Below are 21912 nucleotides of genomic sequence, written 5' to 3'. Positions count from 1 at the left end.
CGGCGGCCGGAAGCGGCGCGCCTGGGAGATGCGGAGCGCCCCGCGGGGCGGGTGGCGGCGCCGGGGCCGCCGGGGCCCGCCTGAGCCGAGCGGCGCCGGGAGCGGCGGCGGGGGCGGGAGGTGAGCGCCCCATCCCCGCGGGCGAGCAGGAGGATGCGGCCCGGCGCCGGGCTCTGAGCGATGGAGGGGGTCCTGTACAAGTGGACAAACTACCTGGCGGGTACGCGGGGGCCGGGGGCGGCGGGGCTGGGGCGGGGGGAGTCGCGGGTGCTGCTGCTGCTGCTGGAGGAGCGTCTTTCGCCGTTCCCGTTGTGAGCCCGCGGGTCCCTTCGTACCCCAGAACGGAGCCCGGGATTGCGCCTGGCCGAGTTAGCCAGGCTGCAGGGAAACGCGCCTGAAGGGGCTTATTTCATTGGCCCGGCTGTGGGATTCCCCTGTCGCCTCTGTTTTCTCTCAGAAACGGTAGCACGCAAACTTGCGGGGTGTCCTCCCTTGCGGTTGAGGGGACATTTAAGGTTACATCTTTGAATCGCTAGTGCTAAATGTAAAACCTGAGTTCTCTTTTGGGTGGTAATTTTCTTGAGTCTGTGCTCCTGTATCCTAACCCACAAAGCATGGAAAAAGCTTTAGTTTTGGATAAAGTATTCCTTAAATGTATTTTTGGAAGTGCTGCAGACAGAAATGTACCAAATGCCTGTATTTAATATTGGATTTAGTTTGCCTCTTTCTCTGCTGTAAGAAATACCACCTCTCTCTGGAGATGGGAGTGGGCAGACAGTACTATCATAGAACCGTAGAATAGTTTTGGTTGGAAGGGGCCTTAAGGATCATCTAGTTCCAACCCCGCTGCTTTGGGCAGGGACACATCCCACTAGATCAGACTGCCCAAGGCCACATTCAGCCTGGCCTTGAACACCTCCAGGTATAGGGCATCCACAGTTTCCCTGGGCAACCTGTGCCAGTGCCTCACCATTCTCATAGTGAAGAAATTCCTTCTTGTGTCTAGTCTAAATCTGTCCCTCTCCAGTTCATACCCTCTGCCCCTAGTCCTGTCACTACAAGCCTTTGTAAACAGTCCATCCCCAGCTTTCATGTAGGCCTGCTTTAGGTACTGGAAGTTCACTATAATGTCTCCTCGGAGCCTTCTCCTCTCCAGGGTAAACAACCACAGCTCTCAGTCTGTCCTCGTGTGGGAGGTGCTCTAGCCCTCTGATCATCTTTGTAGCCCTCCTCTGGACCCATTCCAACAGCTCCATATCCTTGTTATGTTGAGGATTCCAGAACTGGACACAGTACTCCAAATGCAGTCTCACAAGAGAGGTGAAACATTTCTATTCTGATCCTCTATAGGACTAATTGTTCCTCCAGAGCAGGTCAGTGTTGGATCATATAGCATGTTTCATCAGGCCTCATGTTCGACTGCTTTGGCAATATGTTCTTTGCCCTCTCGTTCTTTGGTACTTCACGTGTGCTGTTCTGCCTCAGCATATGCAGCTGTTGAATGTGGAGTGGTGGGAAACACAGTTCTGAGGGTTTATAAAACGTGGGTTACATTGCATGGACTGTGTGCACTCACTGTGAACTGAAGTGCACAGAGCATAATCCTTCAGTTTTCAGAGCACATATATGCACAAGTGTACTGACCTTCTGGTGAAAGGGAACAATTGTACTGTAATTAAATAGATACTTGATAAGATATTTTTGTCAATTCTTCATAATAAATGTGGAGCAGACATATGGGAAAAATTGTGGTTATGAAAGAAATAATGAGTACAAATTTCTTTTCAAAATAGAATGGAAATTGTCACTTTCACTTATGTGACCAAAAATGTAAGGTAATGCTAAAGGTAAAAGGTCACATGTAACAAGCTCTTGTGGTGTGTGATGTAAACGTCCCATTTGAATCCTGTTATTTAATAAATAAATAAATGCTTAATAGCAATTGTAAATCCTGTATGCACTATAGACTGTTTTATCAATATACAGCTGACTTCTGCTAGAAGTCAGTAGCCCTCTAAAGCAGCAAACTGCAGAACCCTTCCTTCTGTGCGTGCTGACCAACTGAGAGCATCTGGTCTTGCATTTCAAAATTACAGTGTGTCAGATATTTCCTACTGTGTACAGAATATAGGAGGTCAGCAAATTTAAAAAAAAAAATCATATTAGTGACATTTTTAAATGTTATTGCCAATTTCCGTGTTACTCTACTATCTGTTTTTGTAGCCAGAAATAGGCTGTAGTACTTGTCATTAATGGTAGAAGCCAAGCAGCAAAGGAGCTTGTTATTGCTGAAGCACTGTAAAAAGCAGTTTCCTCCTTCACTGAAAGCAAACTAGAAATACAGCTTTGTATGTATGTCCCCCTCAAATACTATAGGCATAGAATTTGTGAAGTACAAGTTTGTTACATGTTTTGTTAAACATAGGACGCACTGTTTGCCCAACTTCAAATCAGAAGAGGTGTTTTTGTTCTCTAGCTTGCTTCCGTGAGACACTTGGAGTCTTTTAAATAATTTGCTTTTGTGTTTTTCAATGCCACCATAGTGGAACAATCATCCAAGTAGCATCCCTTTTTATCAGAATCTGACTGTTGAGACAGACACTGACAGCACCTGTGCATGCCCTAAGGATGCAAGGGTGGCACAGAGTCAGTATTTTGCAACACAGTGTAGCAAGGAAAATAGCAGCAGTGCATTTCTAAGCTGCATTTTTACATTGCTGCTGTCTTCAGTAAGGTTGCTTCATGACTGCATGTTCTTTGAGTTTAAGTTGTGATGTGTGTATACAATTTAAAATATTTTCTGTGGGAGTTGGTATGTTTATACTTTTTTTCATTCTGTTTTTATATCTGAGTGTGGATCTGCTTATTAGTTATCACTGCATTTTAAAAGACAGAGATGCTTACCCTTATAGCGAATAAATAAAAAAAAGTTAGATTTTATTTTTTCCATGTCATGAATTGTGACATGATGTAATGGGGCCTGGTCTTAACAGCTGAATTACTGTTAAAGCTTGTAATGACTTAATGTGAGTAGTATGAAGTCTTTGGCTGATTTTTAAGAGCCTGGTACCTGGTTAAGCCTTCTGTGTTATAATACACTGGTGCCGGATGGCTCCTACTTGCTCTGTTGGAGTAGCAGTTGGTAAGCGCCATGGATGACACAGTCATCTCGCCAAACACCTTGAATTCTTGGCCACACCAAGGCTTGCCATTCCAAAGCCTAAGCCTAGCAGGAAGTTAAGATTTGGTGACGAGTTGTAAAATAGAGGGATAATCTGCTTCTATTATACAGCTTACCCAGACTGTAGTGGGCCAGTAGCACTATTAAGCTCTACTGGAATATTTTAGTTCCATGCTATTTTGAGAAACAAAGATGATTTACGAGGCAAAATGGTTTGCATTTAGTAGTACTAGAAATTAGGGCGCCTATTCCAGTGAGTTTTGAGCTTTATGAAATAGCTGTTAAGAAAGAAAAAAGGTAAGGGGGGGAAGAAAAGCATACTAATATACTTGAATAAAAAAAATTACAATAATTTACTATTTAGTGTAATGCTACAAGGAGTTCTCACAGATATTTATGTTATGCATAAACTGTTCTGTTTAGTAGCTGTAGTGAAGTTGGAGATTGTTATATAATTTTGCTTATGCAAAGCTGGTGAAAACCTTAGTAGAGGAGCTGATGTATGCTGTCCTCACAAATGAATCTAGGAATATAAGCCATGTCTCAGTTCACCACATAATGCCTGACATTAAATTGTTGAGTGATGGAGCTGGGCTGCTTTCAGAGAAAATGATGTGTCAGTAGTTAAGTGTGAACTAGAGAAATACAGTAGGCAGAGGAGACTATAGCATAGCAGTTTGACATCAGTGATTTATTTATGTTATACAAATAAGATCTTACAGTTTTAGGAAAGTCTACCTGAAAAATATACTTGAATGAGAATGGCTCTTCAGAGGCATGTAATTTATCAGCCCTCAAAATAGGGTACCTTGGTGGCTAAATTAAAATTTCATTTTGATCTAGAATGAAATATAGTGAAAACTGAAATACTGTTGATCTTGCATCCAAAAAGAATTGGAGTGAAATTTCCACATAATACTGGCTTGGTTATAGAGTGGCTCTGGTCATCAGACTGCATGGATTGTTTACTTCCTGCTGTGTTACATGAACAGTTTAAGGTTTGCATTGTTTACAAAAGTTTCAACAGCCAAAGAGCTGAATTTGATTTGCAGTTTAGTCATTAGACTAAACTTTCCTTCTCATGTTTTTGATCTTTCTAGGTTGGCAGCCTCGGTGGTTTGTTTTAGACAATGGGATATTGTCATACTATGATTCACAGGATGATGTTTGCAAAGGCAGCAAAGGAAGTATAAAGATGGCTGTATGTGAAATAAAAGGTAAGAGTTGATAGATTTCTGCTTCAGGAAATTTTAGCTTCCAGGGAAATAGAAAAGATAACCCAACATACATTTTGTGTCAAAAGTTTTTCCTCTGTTTTTGTCTATAGTCCAGTGCAGTTGCTTCACGGTTCACTAATAATAGTAATGAATGTGAACTGCGAAATGGTGACAAAATATTTTTGACAGTTAGAGCTCTGTTTTGAGTTTTAGAACCCACCATATATTCCTTTTTGTTTTAAGTAGTTGTGTGCATGTGGCTTATGTGTGAAGTTACCTCAGCTAGGTATTTAGTTTTACCACTTAGTTTTTCTTACTCCTGGTCATAACAGGGATGATTCATAAATGCTGCTTTTTCAGAAGAGCAGCAGCAATGACCCCAAAAGGGAGATTCTTAGAAACCAGAGATGTTTTTGTTTTCCTGAATAATTTTTACTTTTGTCTCTGTCAGCAGCTCCCCAGGTGTGTAGGTGATGCATGTATTAGAGTTATTAAGTGAACTGTTTGTATCACACTGTGAGTTTGGCCTTTAGTATATTCTAAGCTGTTGGTCGACCTCCTTGGCTGATAGCAAGGCATTGTCTAACTCTCCATTACTCTGAGTTCTTGGCCTCTTTCCAGATACCCGCAGATGAGTGGACTTATGATGGACTTACGTACTTGTATATTAAAAAGTGGGTCTTAGTTTACATGGGCCACCAAGTATTTTTCATATGGTGACTCCTTTTTGTTACACTGCTTCTTTGGTGTAGATGAAATCGTGGTGTAAAGTGGAAGGTCCCATATTTTGAACATTCCAGTTGTTCATTTTGCTTGTCATGTTGTTCTTTTGGTGAAGGAAAGATAATAGTTGACATCTAGATTTGGTGCTGCCTTCTGCATCCATGGCTAGTGGGGAGTGGTTCTGGAGGAACTGCGGTTGATAACATGAAACTCAGCAGATTATTCAGTTAAAGATGTAGTATTAAATACAATAGGCTGCAAGAAAGTCCATCTCAGTATTTGATTCTGGGACTCTGTGACCTGAAGTCATATTTCATCTAGATGGGAGATTATGCCTCGTCCTTTGTATGTACTTGTCCTTGCAACAAAACTCTTCAGTTTGCCATGTTTAGACCAGGCCTGATCAACCTAGTGGTTTTCTATGATGGGGTAGCCACATCAGTGGACATGGGAAAACGAACAGATGTAATCTGCCCTGACTTCTGTAAAGCCTTTGATGCGATCCCCTACAATGTCCTTCTCTCTAAATTGGAGACAGATGGATTTGATGGATGGACTGTTTGATAGATAAGAAATTGGTTGAATGATTGTATTCAGAGTAGTGGTCAGCAGCTCGATGTCCACATGGAGGCCCATGACAAGTGGTGTCTCTCAGGGGTCTATACTGGGACCAGTTCTGCTTAGTATCTTCATCAGTGATACAGACAGTGAGATCCAGCGCACCCTCAGCAACTGTGCAGATGACAACGTGCTGAGTGGTGCAGTTGCCACACTGGAAGTATGGGATATAATCCAGAGGGGCCTGGACAAGCTGGAGAAGTGGGCTGGTGTGAAGCTCGTGAGAGTGTATTGAAAGAAGCGTAGCCAGGAGTTCGAGGGAGGTAATTCTGATCCTCGTTCCGCTCTTGTGAGACCCCACCTGGAGTATTGTGTCCAGTTCTGGAATCCTCAACATAAGTATATGGACATTTTGGAATGTGTCCAGAGAAAGCCTACAAAGAGGATCAGAGGGCTGGAGCACCTGAGGAGACCTTATAGTGACCTTCTAGTACCTGAAGGAGGCCTATATGACAGCCAAGGGGGGCACTTTTTGCAAGGGCATGTAGTGACCGGACAAGGGGAAATGCCTATAAGTTGGAGAGAGGAAGATTTAGACTAGACATTAGGAGGAAATCTTTTACAATGAGGGTGTTGAAACACTGGCACAGGCTGCCCATGGAAGTTGTGGCTGCCCCATCCCTGGAAATGTTCAAGGCAAGGTTGGATGGGGTATTGAGCAGCCTGGTCTGGTGGGAGGTGTCCCTGCCCATTGGAGGGGAGTTGGAAGTACATAATCTTTAAAGTTGCTTCCAACTCAAAGCATTCTATGATTCTATAACAGTTATTACAAGTTCTTATGCAGTATATTGTTAGTGCAGAAAGGGAACCGCATTGTACTTGAGTCTGGCCACTGTTCTGTGTCTCATTTTCCTGCCTGTTCACTTGAGGGCATGCTGGGGAGAGGGCGGAGCAGCTTTGGGCTTTTTCTTATTTAGCAGTGGTACATTGTGACTTCCTGTATTACTTTGGGATTGTAATAAACATGTTAAAATATTTGATCAGTATTTGATGAATAATTGTTACTGAGTTGAGGTTGCATTTTATTTTCAAAACTGATTTTTTTTTCGTCTGTCACTTAAGTGCATGCAACAGACAACACAAGAATGGAGCTTATCATCCCAGGGGAACAACATTTCTATGTGAAAGCAGTTAATGCAGCTGAAAGGCAAAGGTGGCTGGTAGCACTGGGAAGTGCAAAAGCCTGTTTAGCAGATACCAGAACAAAAAAAGAAAAAGGTATGCGTGTTGCCTAAGGCATATACAACCTTACCGCTTTTTCAAATGCTTTGTTTCCAGATAATGATAGTGCAAGCATTGTGATGGAAAGTCAGTATTACTGTCTTTTAATATAGAACATAATTATTTCTAGTATTCTATATAGTAAATTCCCCCTTGATGTATGAAGTGGAGGTCACTCCGTTGACGTCTATCTAGTTGCTAGTAATTTGTCTTCTTTATTGTCATTACAAGAACACACATACTGTTTGTAGCTATGATGAAACCATTTAATTTCTGCTGTTTTGATTCTTTACAGTTACTATTGTTTGTTCCATTATTTGTCTCGGATGGCTTAATGTAATCATTTCTAGACACTCTGATGGGTGTAAATTTCATCTATTAATTTTTTTCTGTTTTACGTTGCAACTAAAAGGATTTAAATTTTATCTTTCCTAGTAGTGTACCCCTTTCTTAATGGTTGTTAAATTAGCATCAGTTGTCAAAAAATACTAACTATTGTCTGCTTCAAGTACAGTTCTTGACTCATTGCAGTATCCCATTTTCTTCAAAATTAAGTGAAAGTCTAAGTGAATTTTTGACTTTATATTTAAATGAAAAGTGCTTAAAAAATAAGTACATACATTGTATGCAATAAATTGATATTTCCTTTATTTTTTATAGAAATAAGTGAGACCAATGAATCTCTTAAAACCAAAATGTCTGAGCTTCGTCTGTACTGTGATCTTTTAATGCAGCAAGTTCATACAATACAAGAATTTGTTCACCATGATGAGACTCACTCTCCTCCCAGTATTGAGGTATAGAATTTCTAGAATGCCATTAGAGAACCTAATTTTATAATAAACTTAATTATGTAGTACACCTCAAGTTTCTGTTCACACCTTATGCCTTTTTCGTCTCCCTAATGTTGGGAGATATAACCTAAGGTCAATTCTTCTGTGCTTGTGCGTATATAATACTATCAGTGATTGTATGTGCATAAAGTACCTGGATATTTCACTGTAATTGTAATGTGCATTGGAAAGCAGTTGTGTTGTTGAGCCATTTGGTTGAAAGACCGGAAGAGCTGCCATCTGGTTTATGCAATAATTTGCCTTGTTTCTCATCTCTGTTGTAGGCAGAAGAGTTAAAAAAATCTTGTTTGTTCATTCTTTACTTCCTTATTTAGGAGAGAATTCCATTTTGTTATCAGTGAAAGCTAGTATTAAATATGCACAAGTAAAATTATTCTAGTATTTCTGCTTTTTAATGATAGTACTGGAAACGATGCATGGATTCATTCTTTCTGCTCTTGAGGAGACTGTGGACAATATTGTTGTCTACTTAGGGCAAAGCAAGGGGTCAACACATAGTCACAACACAGCAAGTTGTTGACAATTTACAGCAAGATGAAACTGACCTGTAGGCTCCTTGCACTGGGGTGATAAAACTGTTTGCACCTGCTGCTGCAAGCTTTGCATTGAAGACATTATGGCATTGGCTGATTCCCTGAAGAATTCAGATGTCGTTAAGAAATTATAATGCTGTCACGTTTGTTTGCTTAAATTAACCACATTGGAAGGTGTACAATTGATTAAATGAAATGCAAAATAGTAGTAAGAAGGGAAATTGGTGGGTGTGTGAGTGGTGGTGGTGAGTTGTATTTGCATCTTCTCATTTTCTTTTTTCTTGTTTATGTTTCTGATTTGATTTATTTTCAGAACATGAATGAAGCTTCTTCCTTGCTTAGTGCCACGTGTGATACATTTATCACAACACTCGAAGAATGTGTGAAGATTGCTAATGCCAAGTTTAAGCCAGAAATGTACCAGCTGCCTCACCCTGATCCCTTAGTTTCTCCTGTGTCACCGTCACCTGTCCAAATGGTTTAGATGTTTTGAAATACTATTTTTTAAAGCGTCATATTGTTGGTTGGATGTGGGGAAGAATGGCAGAAGACTATGCTATTGCTATGTGGTCTGATGTCAACAGCTGAAATCTTGACACTGTTATAATCAGTAGTAGTCCTAAATATAAATCAGTAATTTTCTCTTTCTGGTCTTTATGTGCTAGCCTTTACATAATTTGAGTAATTTACCATACATGTTAAGGCCCTGTAATGAGGTATCTCTTAAATGAATGAGGTTTAACTTTTCCTCCATTCAGCTGTTCCTTTGTTTTTTAGAATGTTAGCTGTACACTGATCTTAAAAATTCCATAACCTTGCCTCCTGTTTAGTGCCTTGTAGATTGAAGCACTTCAGCAGGATAGCATGTCTTTCAGTATATAAAATTAAAAATATTTTATTAATCTAACATGCCCTTATTTAACAAAACGGTAAATAATGGTAAAGATAATACTTGCATAACTAGCACTGATAATTCCCCTTAGAAGGACGATGTATGTGGAATCATCTTAAATGTCTTCTTGGTTGTATGTATAGATTCCAAGATGAGCTGTATTGTGGGATTTTGTTGCCCTTCCTTTGCACTAGGATCTTTTGTCTCTATCTCTAATCAATTTACTTACAAAGCTGATCATTTTTGATCTAAGTCAATAACTTTCTTTTGATATGTACAGAAATTTGACAGTGGTATTTGAAGAACCACAAAGAATCAAGAGAGGCAGAATTTGGCTTTCTTGTATAATGAGGAATTTAAGCAGGCATGTGGTAGAGGAAAAATGTCTTGGTATTTCTGTACATCGTGGTAATTAACAGATAGCTCAATGAGTAATTGGAGCAAGAGAGAATTAATTGCATAGAAACAAAACAGTATTTTTCATAGTAAACTATTTCCTTTGTGAATGCTTTATAACTTTTAATATTGATGGCAAGCCAATCTGTTTTTATATAGTTAATTCAGATTTTTAACTGGTTGCTTAAGAAAGAGATTGTCTTCCCTCCTTGTAGAGACTGTAAAAAAGTAAAAAATAGTATATGTATGCATATTATTTTTGTAAGTAGCTCATGACATTTTTTTGTGTGGTTTGTTGTTTGTTTGTTTTCTTTTTCCCTAGATGAAGCGTTCAGTTAGCCACCCTGGTCCTTGCTATTCAGAAAGGTAGTTTTCCATTTCATTAAGCTTTTTTCTTATGTCTCAAAAAACCTCCCTGAACCTGCCAGCGTAAAAATCAAAATATGAGAATAATTATTCACTTGAGGAAAATAATTAAACAGCATAAACTGATATAATTTTGAAAACTAACAGTGCAGATTCAATGTCAGTGACAAATGATGCAGCTGCTGTCTCTTAATACATTATAGAAAATTTCTTTGTGCTAGAAATTTTATGCAGATGACTTATTCTGACAAGTTCATGAAATTAGGCATAGAGCTTGAAATACTAACATTCTTTTTGGGTCAGTATTTCAGATTCTTAAAGTATTTCTGCATGCATAGATTACGCTTATTTCAGTTTTCAGGCTTTATAATTGTGAAAATTAAGAATGTTCTGTTGACTGTGCCAGTTTTAGTTTAGTGTAGTGAAAAACATCAATACTAACAGTTTAAGCACCAAATTTATTTAAAATGTAAAATATATTGGATTTTGTGGAGGTTGTTACAGATTTTGCTTACTAATAGATCTTATTTCTTTTGTAGGAATAATCAGTCTGTAAAAGAATCTAATTCATCCCTTCACCGATTTTCACAGCAGCGCAGAAGAACATACTCGGATACAGAATCTTACAGTGATACTTCCGTTGAAGATTCTCAGAGTAAGTTCTTTTCTGTCTTTTTGTACAATTAGCTTATTTACAGCAGCTGTTCTAGTGTTGATATCAGCACAAGGGAAAAAGTGCTATTAGTTACACAAAAGTTTTGTTGCAAGATTCCTGTATTATATATCTAAGTGCTTATGTAGTTTATGTGGATGACTTCTGCTGGCTTTCATTTATAATGAAAAGGATCTTACAGCTGGAGTAGTTTTATTGAAATCAGTGCAACTACTGGCAAGATAAAATAGAGACACAGTCAGAAAAGGGATGTTTGCGCTAATAGAATCTTACATGAACAGCATTGTGTAAGTGGTGTGGAGTACTGTTGTTGGCCATCTGCTTGTTGTCACAAGACAGATTCTCCGTTCTGTGACCCCTGCTTTGTGGAGAGGGGTGATTTCTACCCAGTGCATTGCGGAAGATGTTCATTTCAATGGTTGGTTGCCTTTTGCAGAGAACAGCACTGTTCTGAAAGAATGGCACTGTTCTTGCCAACAATAAATAAAAGCAACCCCAAAATTACAAAATAATGTCGCGATCAGATTATTGTTCTCTCTGGTTAGATGGGTCTGCAGAGTTAGTAGCCAGTTTTTCTGTGGTTTTTCCTTTTGAATCTTGCTGTCGTTTTGACTCCATCCTATCTCCTCTCAGGGAGACTGTAACTTGACTAGTTCTGCTTTAGTCTTGCTTCGTTTTTTGAGTGTCTTAGTGCCTCAATTGGATTGGAAAAACCGTAGGCCTTTGCATTGCTGAAATCCCACGTAGACATTAAGAGGTACTAATGCCTTGCGTTCTGTTGTGAATCAAATATTTGCATCTCTGCACAGTTTTCTTGCTTTGCTGGTGCTCATACGTTGCAGGGTAACCACCTCTTTCACCTCATCTGCTACCAGCGTAGGGTGTACCAGCAGGTGTCTCAAGCTAATAAACTTAGTTTACATACTGTTGTGTCTCATGGGTAATGGAGATGCACATCAGTGTAGACTTTCTGGTGCTGGTTACCAGTCTGACTCCTTTCTGCTGAGAACAGTCTTTGTCTTTATGTGTTTCTGCTAACATCAGGGTTTTTTTGGTTCCTTGCTATGTAGCTCTAGTTTCTAGCTCAGATTCTGGTTGTTGCTTTCTTTTACTATGTTAAAAGCTTCCTCTGCTGCTTTCAAGTTATTTTAGTTCTCTATTTTTCCTCTCAGGTAGCCTAGCAATACTCAACTTGTAATAAGTGATCCATTTCATTATAATAACAGAAACTGTTTTAATTAGATGCTTATCAATGCGTCAGTTCTTTTAAAAAAAATAAAATAGATAAAGTCATATTTTCCTTACACAGAACGCATCTGCACCTCACAGAGTACTGTCGTTCATAATGTAACAATCATTGTAAAGACAAGTAATTTTTTTTTTTTTTGGCTGAACATTCTTCATATCTATCATCCGTGGGCATGATATTGATTTAGATCTTTCAGGAAAAGTCCAGAGTTGTTATGCTGCTGATGGTGTATGTGTAGGAAATAGTTAACAAATGGAATAACTGAGAGATTGGATGATTTTTTGTGGGGTTGAAAATGAAATACTTATTGATATCTTCATAGGATCTGCTCAGTGTTCTAGAAGTGCTGTCAATGGAGATCTGGTATCATCAACCATTCCTGAAGAAAATAGATCAGTATCAAAGGAAAGCTCTGAACTGGAAGAGACTCTTCCATCCTTTTCTTCTTGAAGAAACTGAAAGTATTCGATTTTCTAAAAATAATGCTATGCAAAAGCTGCTGTAATTATACTGTTGTTATAGGATGTAGTCATTTCCCTTTTTAGAAGGATTTCTCTGCACTTTATAGAATAATATAAAAACTATCTTTGAAGTGTATTTTATCTTTATAGAGTTTATTTGCAAGAGTATTTTCCTAATATTTCACAGTTTGAATGTGCATTTTTTGGAACAAATGATGGCTTAACAGATAAGCATCCACATTTGTAAATGTAGCTCTTTTTAATAAGCGTGAAGGTTTCACTTGATACATTAGTAAACCTGCAGGTTAGCAAAAAGGTTTCATTATTTGGAGAAAATGCAAATTGTGCCATGGGCCTCTTGGTCATTTGAACCAAGTCATCCACCAGGCGCTGTGATTAGCCCTCCAATGGCTTTTTTTATCCCATGGAAGGGCTGTAGGAATAGGCATTAGCGGGTTTACTCTAGCAGCTTAATGGTAATGGACATTGCCTTCTTTAAAAACAAGGATATACATAATCCGGTCCTTATTTTTAGCCAATGAAAGTAGAAATATTAAGTGTATTTTTCTAAACTAATGTATAAAAATAACTTAATATGAAGCATTTGTACCAAACATTGGATATTTAATAATTTTTATTTATTTATTCTTTTTGCATCAAAAATTTCTACCTACTTTCACTTCTAAGGATCTACTAAGTGCTTCAGAATGCGCGTGAATTATTTCTGGGGTGTGTAGCATTATAAGTAGCTAATGCAGTGCTATTAAGATTTACTCTACTCACTTAAGTTTTGTTTTTAGCAAGTGTTACAGAAGCAAGAGCTGAAATATTAGAACATTAAGCTGCTGTAGTAATCATTATTTGTATCTATACACATTTTATTTATGACATATTTATACAAAAGGGAGCTTATGTTTTTGTGATTCTTGTATATAAATTGAGGATGGTATACACCAGGAGATGGATTCTGCTCTCATTTACATCGGTGTAAATTTGCATTAACAGTAACTGAGATCAGACTCTCTTAATAATTAATAAGTAATAGAGTATAACAGTGCCTACTAGCACCTTGGTCCATAAGGTTGTTACAGTTAGCATTGTAAGCTTTTGGATTTTTTGGGGTATTCATTTAGGGATAAACTTTGTCTATTAGGTCTTAGCTGTAGAGCACTTTAAGCATGACACAATTTTGATTCACACAATTGTTAAACAAATGTCCAGGGTTTTTTTTGCACTCAAGCACATACCAAAATCTGTTTTTTATAATCAGATCTTCTTTAATTTGGTTTAACTAGTCTTCCTTTTGTGCATATGAATACCTTGGTGGTTTTGGAGCAGGCTGGAAAGGACAGATGGGAATGGAATGGAACCTTTCCTTATAAATTTCTGGAATGTTGATTTATCTAAATCAAAATAGGCCCCAAAATTGAGGAAGAACATATGAGCTATTGCCTGTATATGAGATGGCAGTTTATAAACAGTTATGTCAGGATCAAATGGAGTGAAATGGCTCATAAAAGTACAGTTGTTTTTTAGATACCAGCTCAAAGCTGATGATTTTTATGCAGCTAGCATTTGCATAATACATATCAGCAACACACATGCTTGTACATTTTTTTCTGAATGTTTGCTTTAATGTATTCTGTATTACACTTATTACAATTGTAAAAATAAGTATTAAAAAAGATGTTCAGAGAAGTAAACACATTGCAATGAGAGTGTTGTCTTGACTCATATGCTGTCTCAGAGCTGCTTTTTGAAATTTTGTTGAGTTTTTTGCCATTTTATGCAGTGTTATGTACATGTTGCATTAAAAAGTAGCTTTTTCTGGCTTTCAGCTACTACAGAGAAAATATTTTGGACTCAACATTGTGCAAAAAAACTTCTGAGACATATCAGTGCACGCAGTAGTAAATAATAACTTTAAATACTACCAGAGATAGGATTGTTTAGGCAGAAGTTGTAATGATGATACTCAGGCACAAAATTTGCATTTAATGACTTCCACACTATTTTGAGTTTCTCCATGTCACTGAAGCTGGAATGATGGCGTTGTATCTATGTAACACATTTCTGCTAAAGATAAATCAGCCTTTTTATATATACGTGTGCTGAACTCTGTGGCAAAAAATCTTGAAATGTATTTTGGTGAAATTGATGTAGATGATATACTGTCATGCATTTTGCATCTGGAGCCAAGAAGTCATTTCTCAAAGTGGTACTTTGCTGGCTGAATCACAGAAATCCATATGTCGTAAGACTGAAAAAAAATCTGACTACTCTTACATTTTAATTTCCATGTTTAGGAGAGAGTTTATTGGGAGTGCCTAATTGTATCATTCTCTCTGGAGGAGAATGAGAGCTGCAGCTGGTTCCTAACTCAATTGCTTCTGAAGAGATCAATCTGAATTCAATTTAATTTTTAAAAGTAGTATTTATCACTTAAAGAATATAAGCATACTACATATATTTAGGTGAAAAGTGATAACTTCTAGTTATGGAGTTATCTCTCTGGAGTTGCTAACATCAGATAATTAGAAGTGGAATGTGCCTAAATGGCTTACCAGCTTGTACTGTAAAGAATTAACCATCAGGCACTCAATGATTTGGAGGTTTTTACAGTTGCTGAGATTACAAAGTTTAGGTGCTTTAAAATTATAAAATTAATGTTTGTGTTTCTTTCCAGTTAGTATATATGGTGACTTTTAAATTTTTTTTCCACAGAGAAAGCAATCTTTGGGAAAGAAATAGTTCAGAGGTTGCTTCTGCGTTAGCAAAGTACTTATTTTATTTAGAAATGTAAATCACAGCTATTTGTTTATTTTCACAAAACTGTAAGCTTGAGTTTTGCTTGTTATGCCACTATCAGTTTAAGTATTGTCATGTAGCTGTTCTTCCTGCTGGTGTAGGGTAGTAACTTTTTCAAGGGGTTTATTACCTAAATGAAGGAAATGTCTGTGTCGTAAAACAAACTATTTTTTTTTCAGATGTTCCTCATTATCTGGCTTTAAAAGAGTTAATGTGAAACTTATCTGTTATGGGTGTGTCGTTACTGACTGCTTTGAGGGCTGAACCTAGGAGTTTCAGATCCAGATCTAGAGGAGAACATGACTGGTTAAAGGGCATTTAGGTAGAACCTGGGTGGCCAAATCCACGGTTGCTATCCTGAATGTCTCTACTGTTTAACGTGCTTCAGCTTTTTCAAAGGGAAGGGTAAGTGGATATGTCTAAGACTGTCACATGTCAAAGGTAATGCTTTAAGTCCTTCGAGGGACAGGATTTAAGGAGGTCTCCTTTTCCATGTGTTTCATGTTCTCTTGTGATAAATATTGCTTTGACCATTTCTGTATATTTCCTCTCTCAGTTCCATAGGTTGCCAAGGCATTTTCTGTGTTACAGAGACAGGACCAGGTGATAATTACCTGATGTGTGTCTAGCTCTTGTTTTTCCAAACACTGACTGTCATCTTATGACATGTTAGACTACCTTATTTTCTCTATCATTCTTTCTCCTTTGTACTGCGGCTACTGTGGCATGTTTCAGTATGGGAATAACACAATGATTTATTCTTGACTGTGTTATGCTTTGTTTTTTTTTCATTAATGGTTTGGGTTGAAAGGGATCCATCCATCCTGACCTTGAACACTTCCAGGGAGGGGGCATCCACAACTGCCCTGGACAACCTGTGCCAGTGCCTCGGCACTCTTGTCATGATGAATTTCTTTGTAATGTCTATTCTAAATCTTCTCCCTTCCAGTTTAAAGCCATTTTCCCTCATCCTGTCACTACAAGCTTTTTTACAAAGTCCCTCCCGAGCTATTTTGTAGGCCCCCTTCAGGTACTGGAAAGCCACTATAAGATTTCCCCAGAGCCAGGGGAAACTGGCTCAACTCTTTCCCCAACTCTTTCAGCCTGTTCTCTACGGGAGGTGCTCCAGCCCTCTCGGCCTCTTCTAACAGTTCCATATCCTTCTTATGCTGAGGATTCCAGAACTGGACACAGTACTCCAGGTGGGGTCTTATAAGACTAGAGCAGAGGGGGAGAATCACCTCCCTCGACCTGCTGGCCGTGTTGCTTTTAATGCAGCCTACGACACGGTTGGCCTTCTGGGCTGTGAGGGCACATTACCAGCTCATGTTGAGCTTCTTGTCAGTCAGCACCCCAGAGACCTTCTCCACAGGGCTGGTCTCAATCATGTCATCCCCCAGCCTGTATGGAAACTGCAGATTGCCCCAACTCAAGTGCAGGACCTTGCACTTGGCCTTGTTGAAACTCATGAGGTTCACACTGGCCCACTTCTCCAGCTTGTTCAGGTCTCTCTGGATTACATCCCATTTTTCTGGTGTGACAACTGCAGCACACAGCTTGCTGTGGTCTGCAAACTTCCTGAGAGTGCACTTGATCCCTCTATCTGTATCGTCAATGAAAACATTAAACAGCCCTGGTCCCAGTACAGACCCCTGAGGGGCACCACTTGTCACGGCTCTTCATCTGGACATTGAGCTGTTGACTCCTACTTTGAATATGATGATTCAACCAATTCATTATCCACTGAAGAGTCCACCCATCAAATCCATCTATCTCCAGTTTAGAGAGAAGGATGTTGTGGGGGACTGTTTCAAAGGCTTTACAGAAGTCCAAATAGGTGACATCCGTTGCTTTTCCTGTGTCCGCTGTTCTTGTCACTCCCTCACAGATGGCCACTACGTTGGTCAAGCAGGACTTTTTAAGTATACGTAAGTATTCTGGGTTGTGATTTGTTTGGTTCTTTTTTTTTAAATGCAAGCCCTCCATTAGGACATTATCATCTTCAGAAAGGTGGGGAAGAAAGAAAGAAATAACTAGAGAAGATATGGTTTTAATATTTTATCAGAGATGTGAGGTTTTTGGGTTCTGTTCATACAGTTTTCTCCCCTTGAAGGGTAAGGTCATGGAGTAAAAACTGAAATGCAGTGTTAAGACTAAGATATCTTATCTGCTAGTGGTAAAATGAATCTCTTAGTATTACTGAGGCTATCCACCGTCGCAGTTAGTTTTCTCAGGTTGTCAAATGTAAAATGTTAGTAGGGAATTATAGCCCTGAAGTAGAATTTATACAACAGCTCATAGAGCAGTGCTAAAAATTTTTTTCTTTATGCATCAGGACTCAGGAAACATGGTCCTAATACCTTCACACGTGTATCAATGGTAGGCTGTTTTCCTGAACTTGGACCTGTAGTACCATAATTGCAAATGTAGAGTTAAAAATCCCAATATTTGACCTGGGTGTAATAAGCAAATAGCTTGAAATGTTCACTGCTCATTTTTATGATTATTTTTCATCCGAAGACTGCTTAATCTATTGTGTGGAAAAATGTTACTGTTTAGGGGTGTGTTCTGTGCAACTGAATATTGAAGCTTTGCATATTATCAGCATCACTCAATATTAGCATTTGCTTTAGTCTTTTGAAAAAACACTAGCTCAGTAGGTTGGCACTTAAAGTTATCTGTTAAGGCTGTGCTTCAGCAAACCTGTAAGTACTTTGATCCTCTTTATAGGCACGTGGGTGACTCATCTGCTTAAAGTTAGGTGTGCTTCCTGAAGTACTACGCAGATGTAGGCCAGAGGAAGTGGTCAGAGCCTTGCTAGCCCAACTAGACACCCACAAGTGTATGGGACCGGATGGGATTCATCCAAGGGTATTGAAGGAGCTGGCGGATGTGGAACAGGTGATCTTGAGTGCTATCATGAAGCACATGCAAGAGAACCAGGTGATCAGGCCCAGTCAACACAGGTTCACAAAAGTCAGGTCTTGCCAAACTAACCTGATCGCCTTCTATGACAAAGTGACTCGGCTGCTGGATGAGGGAAAGGCTGTGCATGTGGTCTTCCTGGACTTCAGTAAAGCCTTTGACACAGTTTCTCACAGCATTCTGCTTCAGAAACTGTCAGCCTCTGGGCTGGACAGGCGCACACTCTCCTGGGTGGAAAACTGGTTGGATGGCCGGGCCCAGAGAGTGGTGGGAAATGGTGTTAAATCCAGCTGGAGGCCAGTGACAAGTGGGGTTCCCCAGGGCTCAGTGCTGGGTCCAGCCCTGTTCAATGTCTTTATCAATGACCTGGATGAAGGCATCGAGTGCACCTTTAGCAAGTTAGCAGATGACACTAAGCTGGGTGGAAGTGTTGATTTGCTGGAGGGTAGGGAGGCTCTGCAAAGGGATCTGAACAGGCTGGACCGCTGGGCAGAGTCCAATGGCATGAGGTTTAACAAGGCCAAATGCCGGGTCCTGCACTTGGGGCACAACAGCCCTATGCAGTGCTACAGATTAGGACAAGTCTGTCTAGAAAGCTGCCTGGAGGAGAGGGACCTGGGGGTGTTGGTTGGCAGCAACTGAACATGAGCCAGCAGTGTGCCCAGGTGGCCAAGAAGGCCAATGACATCTTGGCTTGTGTCAGAAACAGTGTGACCAGCAGGTCCAGGGAGGTTATTCTCCCTCTGTACTTGGCACTGGTGAGACCGCTCCTCGAATCCTGTGTTCAGTTCTGGGCCCCTCACCACAAGAAGGATGTTGAGGCTCTGGAGCGAGTCCAGAGAAGAGCAATGAAGCTGGTGAGGGGGCTGGAGAACAGGCCTTATGAGGAGGGGCTGAGAGAGCTGGGGTTGTTTAGCCTGGAGAAGAGGAGGCTGAGGGGAGACCTCATTGCTCTCTACAACTACCTGAAAGGAGGTTGTAGAGAGGAGGGTGCTGGCCTCTTCTGCCAGGTGACAGGGGACAGGACAAGAGGGAATGGCCTCAAGCTCCACCAGGGGAGATTTAGGCTGGACATTAGGAAAAAATTTTTCATGGGAAGGGTCATTGGGCACTGGAACAGGCTGCCCATGGAGGTGGTTGATTCGCCTTCCCTGGAGATGTTTAAGGCACAGGTGGACGAGGTGCTAAGGGGCATGGTTTAGTGTTTGATAGGAGTGGTTGGACTCGATGATCCGGTGTGTCTCTTCCAACCTGGTTATTCTATGATTCTATGATAATATGTGCTCCTGCTCCGCTTATGAGAATAATATAGCTCCTATGTTGCCTGCCTTGAATATATTTACTTTTAGTCTTTTAATACTGACCAGAGTGTGATACTCTTTTCCCATTGATAACCAAAACCGTGATGTGCCTGCATGAGGTTTTGTGGTTTCCTCTCCAGGAATGTAAAGACAGTCTTTGCTCCTATAGATGTGTCAGGTGACTTGAGGGATGGAAAACTGATGTGGTGTAGGCACTTAACCATCTGTAGGAGGTGAGAACTTGTATGTCCAGGCAATTAGGGTCAACTACTCTGTACTAGTTTCAGCTGCCAAAAAAATAGAGGCAATAGCCAGGTTTCCTGTAGGTGGTTTTTAACTGTATTTGGTAGAGACCAGCTATGAAGAAGAGAGAGGAGCAATTTATCTATATAGGGTATAGTAGAATACCTGGAAGTATATACAGTTTGCAGTAGTACAACTGCCAAACCAGAGCATGTTAAATAAATAACAAGGGGTCGCAGACTTTGTGGTGCAGAAAGCATGCTTTATTTCAAATGAATAATTCTATCTCAAGGAAGTTCAACAGCTAACAAGATTTATTACTACATTAGGAGAACTAAAGCAAATTGAAGTGCGAGGCGATATTTGATGTTATAACAACAGTTTGTTTTCAAACTGTGGCTCGTTACTTAGTTGCCTGGGAAGTGACTACTGGATATCTAATACTACCACACAAACTCAATCAGTGCACCCTACAAACCTCCAAGAGGGGGTACTGCTGCTGCACTTGAGTACCTAAATAGCTCGTTGATTAAGGGGATGGCCAGGTGATGTTACTTTTTTAAAGCTATTCAGGTAGTCAATATGTCAGAAACAGTACACGAACAGTGGGTGAACAAAGTGCTGGCCGCTTGCACTTTGTCCAGAAATTGTCAGTCAGGTATGGAAATTATGACATAATCAGATTAAATGTAAAACATTAAAGCAATGCTTACAGGAGGGTAATTGCAAACACCACCAGTGCCTTACATTTCTGATTCAACATAAATATTTGTGCATGTATGAAATACTATGCACAGTATCATCGCTTAGGTGAACGTAATCTTCAACAGGGAGCCTCTCTACCTGTTGAGGCATTCTTAGACATCAACAATGAGTTGAGGCACAAAAATTAGTTAAAAGTTGAGCAGGGTAGTCATTTTCTAGGAAACTTTCTCCTACCAACTCTGAGTTCCAAGAGTTACGTTTCAAAATGTCATAAAATAAATGGTACAAAACTTCATAACCGTTAACTTCGGCTATATACAGTATGTACATGTCAGTGAAAAAAGTGTTTAAAATTCTTAAGTCATAATTTATAGTTCTGGACTTGTCTCATTCAGGTAGGTAAAAAAATACTTTTTTTATATTTACAGATCAGATATTTCAGTCCATACATGAAACACTTGTAAAAAGACAAGTGTAAATAATACAGATCAAGCTCTCTAAATTGATCGAATATTAATATTCACAGTGGCAGAATCGGTACCGAATTCATTTCCTAAATTCAGGGTATAAAGTCCACCATCATTCTTCTGGACATCCATGATGATTAGAGTTGTTAGATCTTCACTGGTTTCGATGTGGAATCTGCCTTGCTGGTCCTGACTGGTAATTTTTCTCCCTCTGCAGTACCATGTTATTTCAGGAGTAGGTTCACCCGAAAAAGCACAAGATAGTGTGAGAACTTTTCCTTCATCAATGCTGATATCAGATGGGAGAGCTTCAATTTTGGGTGGTACTCCTTTACAAAACAGGAGAAGAAATAACAAGTTAGTCTGTTTCCCCGAAGCCATTCAGCAGGTTTACTCTGAGGACTACTTCAGGATATTGGAAGCACTAACTCTGCTAGTAATTGTATTGCTCACCTCTCAGACCCGATTTAAGCATTTTACTAGTTGAACTCTCCAGTTGAGCCATACTAGATTTCCCCATAATACTGCTGGAGCTCATCTCTACAAAGGATTCTTTCATGGAGGACATGCTTTTGGCAGACATGCTTGCAAATTTCATTTCAGTCATGCTGCTACTGCTGAAACTGCTGAATGAAGCCTCTTGTTTAGAAGAAGCCATTTGAAAGGACTGAGAAGAAAAACTTTCGTGCATGCTTGCGTCGCCACTTGTCTTCAATACTACCTCTTTTGGAGGTTCTTCAATTAGAGCTGGAGAGCATCGCAAACATAGAAGGAAAAACCAATAACGTCACATTAACAAACGAAATCATGCAGTTCTATGTGGTTAATTTTACAGAAATGAAGAGACAGCATAGTTTACTTTCAGTGGAAAACTGCAGTGGAGTATACACTTGTTTACAATCTTTTGTTTCAAGATGTCCGAATCACAAACAGTAAGTAGGAGAAAACCACCCTGTTACTAGTATGTGTGAGCTTGAAGGAAAAACATACTTGAGAAGAAACAGGTCATTGCATGGTGTTTCCTATTAGAATCGTTACTAGAATTAGCCACTAAGAAACTACGTGTGTGTTCAGGACAT

General features: G+C 39.7%; 2 protein-coding genes across 3 annotated transcripts in view; one reads left to right on the top strand and one right to left on the bottom strand.

Annotated features, from left to right (window-relative positions):
• The first annotated feature begins 1 nt into the window (after position 1).
• Positions 2–15957, top strand: PLEKHA3 (pleckstrin homology domain containing A3). 2 transcript variants are annotated; one of them, XM_069861061.1, is made up of 8 exons: positions 2–220; positions 4282–4398; positions 6802–6957; positions 7621–7757; positions 8661–8825; positions 9958–10001; positions 10541–10656; positions 12246–15957. In XM_069861061.1, exons 1-8 carry the CDS (start codon positions 181–183, stop codon positions 12371–12373), a joined length of 903 nt encoding a protein of 300 aa, XP_069717162.1. In that variant the 5' UTR covers positions 2–180; the 3' UTR covers positions 12374–15957. The 2 variants fall into 2 exon arrangements, with proteins under 2 accessions (XP_069717162.1, XP_069717163.1); XM_069861062.1 differs by lacking the exon at positions 2–220 and adding an exon at positions 4033–4179.
• A 3945-nt stretch (positions 15958–19902) lies between these two features.
• The window catches only part of TTN (titin), a 244240-nt gene continuing 242230 nt past the window's right edge, over positions 19903–21912 (bottom strand). Inside the window, exons 284-285 of the mRNA XM_069861021.1 lie at positions 21287–21580; positions 19903–21162 (exon numbers count right to left, since the gene is read on the bottom strand). Of these exons, the coding sequence (XP_069717122.1) occupies positions 20864–21162; positions 21287–21580 (593 nt within the window). The 3' untranslated portion in view covers positions 19903–20863. The remainder of the gene's footprint in view (positions 21163–21286; positions 21581–21912) is intronic.

The sequence above is a fragment of the Phaenicophaeus curvirostris genome, chromosome 7 (assembly GCF_032191515.1).
Source record: "Phaenicophaeus curvirostris isolate KB17595 chromosome 7, BPBGC_Pcur_1.0, whole genome shotgun sequence".
Taxonomy (NCBI): Eukaryota; Metazoa; Chordata; class Aves; order Cuculiformes; family Cuculidae; genus Phaenicophaeus; species Phaenicophaeus curvirostris.
This window is presented reverse-complemented; position numbering and strand designations above follow the sequence as displayed.

Coding starts and splice junctions, on each gene's coding strand:
- PLEKHA3 (XM_069861061.1), top strand. CDS start 181: ATGGAGGGGGTCCTGTACAAGTGGACAAACTACCTGGCGG. Junction 6,958..7,620: donor CAGAACAAAAAAAGAAAAAG/GTATGCGTGTTG, acceptor TATTTTTTATAG/AAATAAGTGAGACCAATGAA. Junction 8,826..9,957: donor CACCGTCACCTGTCCAAATG/GTTTAGATGTTT, acceptor CTTTTTCCCTAG/ATGAAGCGTTCAGTTAGCCA.